This window comes from Cantharellus anzutake (assembly GCF_015039405.1).
Source record: "Cantharellus anzutake strain C23 chromosome Unknown EI90scaffold_176, whole genome shotgun sequence".
Taxonomy (NCBI): domain Eukaryota; kingdom Fungi; phylum Basidiomycota; class Agaricomycetes; order Cantharellales; family Hydnaceae; genus Cantharellus; species Cantharellus anzutake.
In genome coordinates, this window is record NW_024067126.1 from 1 (window position 1) to 9,359 (window position 9,359).

Sequence of the window (9,359 nt, forward strand, 5' to 3'; positions counted from 1 at the left end):
GGAATTTCCAATTGGGAACAAAGAAACAATAAAAGGAATATGAATGAATGGAGAATATATGATAACGGATCCGAAATGGGAATTGTGAAAGTTAACTCCGCAACACTTCGCCACAGCGCCCGCCTATCCTCCCGTCAGCAATCTCCTCGTCTCCAGCTTTCCAACGAGCCCTTATTCATCCCAATTGGTGCAGTACTTCTTGAGATGTGGCCATTGACAGGTGCTGTCAAGACCACATGAGACTATACTCCATGCTGAACCATCTGGGTATGGGGTTGAAATGCTCTGTGGGTAAAGGAGGAAGGTATAGCATCACTATCAGGTAGAAAAACGGCTGGGTTGTATGTGTGGTTATAGAGATCTGGAGAGGGGGTGAAATTGGCAGCGTGGTTGGGCATGGGAATTTTGCTTGGGGTTGTCGGGAATGATGGGGAAAAAATAAGGAATGAGTTTATGGAGTGTTGGATAGTGATAGAATGAGCATTGGGAGCGTCAGAGGGTATGTGGTGTATGTTGGTGGCCAAATTCCGCAGAATCCGACTTTTTGCGGTGCACGGAGTTGTCCCCAAAACAGCAGTAGAGTTCCCTGACACTCTGTCCCAGATCCTCTTCATCTTGTTGTACATGAAAGGAGGAGCTGCAGGAGCATGGGCAACACAGCACACAATCACGCTGTCATATCCATCCCTGGCCATCGACTTCCGATCCCTCCGATCCCTCCGATCCACTTCCGCTCCTTCCTCACTAACCTCGGAGCTCCCATATTCTGCAATCCCCTCGGTACCCCTCGATGGTCACCACCCCCTCCTTTCAATTTATTACCTACACCTCCCTAAGTACGGAGCCCCGAAGGCTTCCGGACAGCTCTGACGTCCGCTAGCGCACTCCCGCCTCCGCTGGGCAATACACTTGCTTGCCCTGCAAGCTCACCTTCGGGCCTATCCCTCCTTTCCGTTTCTGGGTTATCGCCTGCCTTTCCGCTAACCCCGTAACCCGACTCGTCGGTAATATTCAATTGGCTAATGTCTAAACCCCGTTAGCTCCACTCCGCTTGGCTCCACCATTTGCGGACCCACCCTCACTGTAACTATATATACTACACTTGTACATAGGTTACACTCCAGTAATAAAATCGACTAGAGTTTACCCTCTTCAGTTCTGGTGGCCAGTTAGTAAGTTAGGGCACGGACATGTTTACTAGGCACAGTGCTCCTGGCATAAGTCGCTGAGGCCGAAGCCCTCCGTCACGGAGACACTCCTTCGTCTCGACCCGGTCTCTGACAGTATTTTATTACTCCCTGACTAGTACACGTCTTGTATGGCACCAAAAGCCCCTCGCACTCGTTTGCAACTACGCACATTAGTTCCCAACTCTGCCTCACCGTCCCCAGAACCCTCACAGCCTGGTCCTAGTCGATTGGCAAGAAACCCAGTTGAGTTTCGAAGCTTTTCTAATCTTGAAACCCCTCTCCCATCAACCCCGATCATGCACCCCGTTAGGAATCGATCACCAGTTGCAGATTCCGACTTCGGAGACACCACGGAACAACCCATAGACCCCGTCCACTTCTTTGGGCTCGGTTCCGAGGTCCCCGACTTCGTCGACCCTCCTCCTGCTGATCCTCCCATCCCCACTGTCCCAACCACCAACGATGCTGAACCCATCCCCAACGTGGCTATTGCACAATTAGCCCAAGCCATTGCCAGTTTGGCTCGTCACACCGGTCGTCCACCACCTCCACCATCCTCTGCTCTCCGGACCAAGGTCCGTGAGCCCGAACAGTTCGACGGGAAAGATCCCCGAGAACTCCGAGTATTTCTGGTCCAATGTGAACTCAATTTCCAGGACCGTCCCCTTGCTTTTGCTAGCAACCACGCTAAGGTCATCTTTGTGCAGTCCTACCTCAAGGGAATGGCCCTTGATTGGTTCGAGCCGGATCTATTATTCGACCAAAATTCTACTCTTTGTCCGTGATGGATGAATAACTACCAAGAGTTCGTCAACAAACTTCAAACTAACTTCGGTCCTCACGATCCTGTGGGCGACACTGAAGTTCAACTAATGACCCTGGACATGAAGGACGGGCACCACATCAATAAATACGTCATCAAGTTCAACCGACATGCCTCTCAACTTCATGGTTACGGAGAAGCCGCGCTTCGTCGTTTTTTCTATAATGGATTGCCGGAATGTATCAAGGACGATATTGCCAGAGTAGGTAAACCTTCTACTCTTTCGGAACTTCGCACCTTGTCACAAACTCTCGATGCGCGCTATTGGGAGCGTAAAACTGAAGTTACACGTCATGCGAAACCTTCCTCCTCTAACGTTTTCGACAAGTCCAATGCCGCTTCTCGTCCCGACCCCATCCCTTCCTCCTCCTTCAACTCCGCTTCCGGTAGCAAGCCTCCGAAGGACAACAAGAAGTCCGAGGCCAGCTCCGCTAAACCGGACCTTTCGTCTAAACTCGGAGACAACGGCAAGCTCATGCCACAAGAGCATAAGCGTCGTCTTGACAAGAAACTTTGTATGTTCTGCGGTCAGCCTAGCCATATGGTCAAGGATTGCCCCAAGTCTTCTTCTCGCGCGTCTAAGGCCCGTTCGGCCCAGACCAAGGAGCAAGGATCCGCTTCCACAGAAGCAAAAAATTAGTCCGCACCCCGTGGACTCCGCACGGACCGGGGGTTGCAATCCTTCCTTCCGTGTGCTCAAAGAAGTGCGTTTAAACACGTCTTCCATCTCCGACTTATCCTCCCTCCATATTCCCGTTTCCTTTTCTCTTTCAAATGGTCTATTTTCCCCTCTCAATGTTGACCCTCCGGTTAATGTTCTACCCGTTGTAGATAGTGTTGCTGATGTACCACTCTCTCCTCCGCCCCCTCCGACTACTTCTGTAGATCGATCCACCTCTCTCCGTTTCTCTTCTTTCTCTCCCCCTGTCCCTTCGCCTCCGTCCAATGATGGGACACAAAATAAACTTTTTCGCTCCTATGAGAATGTACCCACACTCGTAGACTCTGGGTCTTCGGACTGCTTCATCAACGACACATTCGTAAGGAAGTTGGCCTTGAAGACATACCAGATTAAACCCCTACAACTACGCCTATTTGACGGTAGCACCAACTCAATCATAACCCATGCTGTTGATATTCCCCTCCGCTTCGCTTCCGGAAACATCACCCCCACGACTTTCTTTGTCACATCACTGGATGGATCTTGTTCCTTAGTCCTAGGACACAACTGGCTTACCCGCTACAATCCGTTGATTGACTGGGTATCAAGCAGTACTAGAAAGGTTGCTTCGCAACCATGACCTTGCTTCACGTGAACACTTTCTCATCACGAGGCCAATATTCACTTCATTTATCAGTTCGGCCAACTCCGGACCTGTTTATTTATATTCAACGCACAAGTGGTTGGGAGAGGCGAATAATGATACTGAGTTGAATCAGCGTAGTTAACAGACATCAGAAAAATCGATACATAATGATGAGTTGAATCATGAAGAGGATATTGTAAAAACGATGAGAGCTGCTCTAAGATAACTGTTTAGCGGCAAAGGCAGTCGGCAAAAGTGAAACGCACCTTCTCGCATTACCTCTGCCTTTGGTGCTTAACGGGAGAGAAGGATGGTCCAGAGAATTGTCGTTTCGAAGGGGATCCGCTCTCTGCACGGTCGCTGAGAAGGGGGGGCGGGTTCTTAAGCACGATTATCTCCTCCACGCGTGCGGAATAGGTCGCTCTCTTGCCAGTCTTACTTCCTATCAAATGACAGGCCAGGGTGAAAGAAGCCTGGACAGTAGCTCCTGGAAGTGCGGTCAAATACTCCGCAGGGGAGATAACACCTTGAATACCCTCACGGTATGCATGTAACGGATTCGTTTGCCACCTTTGCTCCTTGAACATTTTGTCTCGGATGCGAAAATTTTCCGGTGCCACTGGCCAATGTTCCAGCCCAAATTCAGGGCCCAAAAAGCCATCGACTATGGTTGAATATTATTAGCTCATACATGAAATGTGGGCAAAGGATTAATGGAGCAAACCTGATTCGTTGTCACAGTTATCACTGCATCCATCCAGATCGGGTAATGCTATGAGTCGGATTTTTGCTTCGCGAGTTATCAATGTACAGTGTACAGAAGTCCCATACCTTTCACCCTGCTTTCTGGAGTCTTAGGTTCTGTTCGCGGTGTGGTAGGCTCTGTTGGCGGCATGCTTGGCTCTGTTGGCAGCATGCTTGGCTCTGTTGGCGGTGTGCTTGGCTCTGTCGGCAGCTCTGCATTTGGCTTGAGACTTCGGGACACAGAAGGTTCCACCGTTACGCTAGAAGTGTTTCCAGGGGACTCTGTTGTTGATCTTGAGACATGTTTGTCGGAATTTGGACTAATTACGTACTAGCATTGGCCAATCTCACAGCAACAGGGTGGTCTCCAGGAGTGAGCTTATATCGCGTTTTTGCCTCTGCTATCATGAAGGCCCAGTAAGTTGCTTTGTCTAAGTTGTTGTCAGCCATGCCCACATACCTTCAATATCTGATTGTTGAGGCGTTGTCGCCAAACGAATCGTATCCCAGCAAGACTATCGGACAGTGTTCTCAGAGGACAGTAGTGAGCAGGATACAAAAAACTTACCTCGAACATTCTGTGGATGACCTTAACCTGGGGCCCACTGGCGCCTTCATCACTAACCAAAGAGTATGTGGGCGCATCACCAACATGCATCAATCCCTCAAAACTTTTGAGATTCTTGATGTACTGTGGGAAATCGCTGAATCCGAGCAGCTCATTGTCTTGAATCCTCTCGAGCCGTGCCCACGCATTTGTCCTTGCCATCGCTTCTTGCAGTGATACACCGAAATTGAAGTACTCCGGCATGTTAGACTCGCGAAACCCACCATCCGGAAGCAGCTTGAATGGTTGTCGTGAAAAGGCAAAGATGCCATGGAGGACGACGGGAGTGGGGTTCAGGTCGGCCTTATTGGCGCCACGAAGGCAGAGGACATGGCAATGTCGAGCTTTTGCGTAAATCCAGCCAACTTGTGATGCAATGTTGTCGTCACCAAGGTATAAACCAGTGATACGCCGGCGAAGATCATTGTTGTCAGGAAGAGGTGTCATAGATGCGAGGGAAGCTGGAGATGTTGTTAGTGGAAGGGTATACGATTGAGCGATGAGGGTTTATTATAACCATTTCGCATATATGCTTACTTGATACTACATGCGTGCTACTTTAGGAAAGCGCTTGTCCATGGGGTTACTACACACAAACCCATTAAGAAGTCAGGAGAAACACGAGATGAACATGTACAATTATGAGTACGTACTGTTGTTAATGTGCTACTTGATTTAGGTTTGGATGGAGAGAAGCACCGCGGGTTCTGAAACAGTGACAATTCCATGAGAACACTCTGGATGAGGAATATCTGCTGTCTCAAAGCATCAAGAGAGCTTTGCGTGGATCTAATTTTTGACAGATGTCAACATTGTTCATTGTCTTCCATCAGACAGGACTGATCGCATGGTAAAGCTGTTGAAGCATCAAAGATGCAGGGTCCTTGGCAGATGTCAGCATTGTTTATTGTTTTCCATTAGAAAGCAGCGAACACACGGTGAAGCCGTTAAAGCATTGAAGCTGATCCTTGACAGATGTCAATATTGTTTATTGTTTTCCGTCAGAGAGCGCCGATCGCACGGTAAAGCCGTCGCATCTATACTTCGGGGGCCAAATATCATCTAATTCATAGAAGAAGTCAGCATTGTTTTCCATCAGAAAGCAATGACCGAGAATGTCAATTTGTGGTGCCGGCCAGATTTCCACAAACTCTGAGGGGCTAACAAGTGAATTGACACGTACCTGCCGATGTTCAGTCTCACCAACGCGTACAGTTTTGAACCATTCCTCTAAGCTACGAGTTACAACATGGTGAAGGATTGGCTTTCACCGTTGACAATGGCGGAAATCATCGCAATCTGCAGAGAGCGCTCGATATTAGCATCAAGGATCGCTCAGCGGAACCGTGAAGAGATGTTATCTTTCATCCAAGCCCTTCCCAGTGATACACAAGCCATTTTCGAGGAACATCGTGATCGTAAGAAGTGTAGACCATCAAGAAATAAGAGGAAAGCGGACTCGCCAGCACCAGAACTAAGGAAAAGACTGAAGAACTCCACATCGAGCCGCTGCATCGATAGTGAAGATGCCCGAATGGTCGAGCCAGAAGAGGAACAAACCCCATTTCAAATCGATGACAATGACCAAAGTTATCCATTTTTGCATATCCCCACTGAAAAAGAGCTTCGCGATTGCCAGGCAGCCTTCCTAGATGCGATCTCCCCTGCGGCAGTTCGAGAGGTCACTTGCGCTGTGTGTGCACGGCTGCGATGGGAGCACGAGTGCATCGTAGTCGATGTTAGCGAAATTCCAAACGCACACCATTTGAAACCAGCAGATAGTCCTCCGGCCCAACATCTCATTTCCGGCATGCTGCTGGAGAAACACGGCGTAATTGAGGTCAACGGGAAGTCGCAAGCTAACCTGTGTAAAACTTGCCTTCAAGATCTTCATCGAGATAAAATCCCCCAATTTTCCTTATCAAATAAAATGTGGATAGGCGATATACCTGTCGAGCTATCTCGTCTCACAATGCCAGAACAGCTCCTGCTATCGCCAATTTATCCATGTTGCTTCATTTTCAAAATGTTCCCCAAAGGTGGACCTAGGGATGATCCCACACGTCTACAATCTGGCTTACGGGGGAATGTGACGAGCTTTCCTATGAACACTGAAGATATCCTGAGTATGCTCCATGGACGCAAATTGCCCCGTCCTGTGGGGGTACTTTCCTCTGTCATATCCGTCACTTATGTCGGTGTCGGCCATCTGCCACAGCATTGGCTTAAGTCAACGTTTCGCGTTCGGAGGAGAGCTGTTTTGGAGGCACTTCAATGGCTGAGGAAACACAATCACTGCTTCTCAGAGTATACGATAGACGAAAATGTTTTGAGTTCGCTACCAGAAGATGATGTGCCTTTAGAGATAATGGCAGCAATCCGTCAGGAGACAGCGGTAAATGTTCTCCTGAAGGAGCATGACTCCTACATACCTGGTAACGGTGAGTTTGTCTTTGTACTCATGTGATTTAAAACTCAGCTGTTTTGTACTGATATAGACAGGGACGACAATGACAACACGAGTAGCGAGGAGGAAACTGCTGAATCTAATCAGCATGGTATGTTGAAACTCGTGCTAATTCCTGAACAGCAAACTTACGTGGTAACTCATCTGATTTTAGATGAGGGTGATGTCATTCCGTTGCAGTACCTTGGCAGTAGCCAATCTGAGCTCACAGCAGTGACCACATCCGAGCTACTAGCGGAGGGATTGACTAAATTATGCAAAGAGTCTGCAACGGACCCACCATACGCTGTTCGCCATGGGTGGAAATTAGTAAATGACTTTGGAAAAAAACGAGCCGACCAAGTGCCAGACCCTCGCTATCACACACCCCCTTTTAATTTTTGGGTGTTGGCGTTTCCAGTTCTATTTCCATATGGAGTGGGGGGAATCGAGGATAGGCGACCAGTGAACGTGTCCTTCACAGAACATATCCGTTATTGTCTTGAGCATCATTCACGACGATTTCGCACTCACCCATCATTTCCATTTGTCGCATTTGGAATCGAGCAAAGACGTGAGGCATTATCCTCTGCCAAAATTCAAATGCGAAGAAAAGACTTTGATCTTGATATGTCCATGCTGTCTGGAGTAACAATCGATGACTTGAAAGTTGCAAGTCGTGAAGAGGCCCAGGGTATTCGCATTTCAAGTCCAAGGGTACAGCGATTGATGAAACACATCCGCGTGACTGCAGGCCGTGTAATGGGCACAAATTCTTCTCATGCAGCAATTCGCAGCCAAGTATGGAGTACGACAGTGAAATATGGACCACCCAGCATCTGGCTCACCATCAATCCAAGTGATATTCATGATCCACTGGCACAACTCTTCCTGGGGAAGGAGATCGATTTGAATGCCCTAGACGAAGTAATCAGCAACTCAATTGATCGCGAGCGGGCAATTGCAAGAGATCCTTATGCAGCAGCAAAGTTTTTCCAATTCTTGATTCAAACGATGCTGGATACACTGCTTGGGATCCGTGTTAGAGGCCACCACATTAAATGAAAATGTGGTATACTGGGTTATATCCAAGCATATATTGGTGTTGTCGAGGCCCAGAACCGTGGTACTTTGCACCTTCACATGATCATATGGCTCCAGAATGCGCCAAGTGCAGATGAGCTTAGAGCAAGCTTCCTTTCCGAGGGTTTCCGAAACAAGATGAAAGCATACATAGAGGCTAATATTCGGGCTCACCTCCCTGGCATGGATGAACAGGCTTTACGGTCAATGGAACGTGAAAATGATATCGCATTTTGTCGCCCACCTCATCCTGATGCTCCCGATTTCCACGATGAAGCCACAGCACTCGAGAAACGTTTGATGCGTTCTTGTCAAATCCACACATGTAAAGTTAGCCTATGCCTTCGAGAAGATCGGAACACTCACCAGCTGAGATGTAAACGAGGAGCCCCATTCCCCTTATCTGACAGTGTCGTTGTGGATGAGAAAGGCAACTGGAAACCTCAACGTTTATATGGCTATGTGAATAACTACAACCCCCACCTCCTTGCCTTCCTCCGCTGTAACCATGACATTAAGCTCCTCACCAATGGCGAGGATACAAAAAATGTCTGTTGGTATATCACCAAGTATGCAACTAAAGCGCAAACAAAGTTAGCAAATGCATCGGCATTGCTGGCTCAGAACCTTGCCTACCACTTCGCTGAGGATGACCGTACCAGTAGCATTCGTGACCGCAACCGAAAACTAGTCTTCCATTGCATCAATACCCTCAATAGGGACACGGAACAATCAGGAGCCCAAGTGATCTCATACCTTATGGGTTGGGGAGATACATTCAGATCTCACCATTACGTTCCGTTATATTGGACCTTGTTTTCCTGTCTGTTACTTCATCAATGGCCAGAACTACGAAAAAAGTCACGGTACGTCAAAGCTAAAATTTTATATGAAAATTTAGCTCACCAGTTCATATCAGTGATGTTATCCAAGAGCGGGATCAGCAGGTAATTGAGGCCATGCCAAGCAGAGACCAAGACGAAATCGACCATATGCCAATTTCTGAAGATCGGGATGAAGAACCCCCCAACCCAGATGCTGCCCACACTTCTCACAGTGCAGATGCGGACACTGAGCTTTTAACACTAGGTCTCAGCCCAAGTGGCTCTCTGGTCACAAGGTCACAGGTAGATGACTATGTTTTCAGAGGTGATGAGTT

At 48.2% G+C, this 9,359-nt stretch overlaps 2 protein-coding genes across 2 annotated transcripts; one reads left to right on the forward strand and one right to left on the reverse strand.

Moving 5' to 3' along the window:
• Positions 1–3,595: 3,595 nt before the first annotated feature.
• On the reverse strand, positions 3,596–5,118 carry EI90DRAFT_3022815 (uncharacterized protein; the record flags this gene model as incomplete). The annotated part of the gene is made up of 6 exons (XM_039057816.1): positions 3,596–3,984; positions 4,045–4,092; positions 4,152–4,346; positions 4,397–4,495; positions 4,525–4,579; positions 4,633–5,118. The coding sequence occupies 6 exons, from the start codon at positions 5,116–5,118 to the stop codon at positions 3,596–3,598; spliced, it is 1,272 nt and encodes a 423-aa protein (XP_038908176.1).
• An 802-nt stretch (positions 5,119–5,920) lies between these two features.
• On the forward strand, positions 5,921–7,448 carry EI90DRAFT_3022816 (uncharacterized protein; the record flags this gene model as incomplete). Its single annotated transcript, XM_039057817.1, has 4 exons — positions 5,921–7,112; positions 7,170–7,229; positions 7,293–7,351; positions 7,401–7,448. 4 exons carry the CDS (start codon positions 5,921–5,923, stop codon positions 7,446–7,448), a joined length of 1,359 nt encoding a protein of 452 aa, XP_038908177.1.
• Between the last annotated feature and the right edge of the window lie 1,911 nt (positions 7,449–9,359).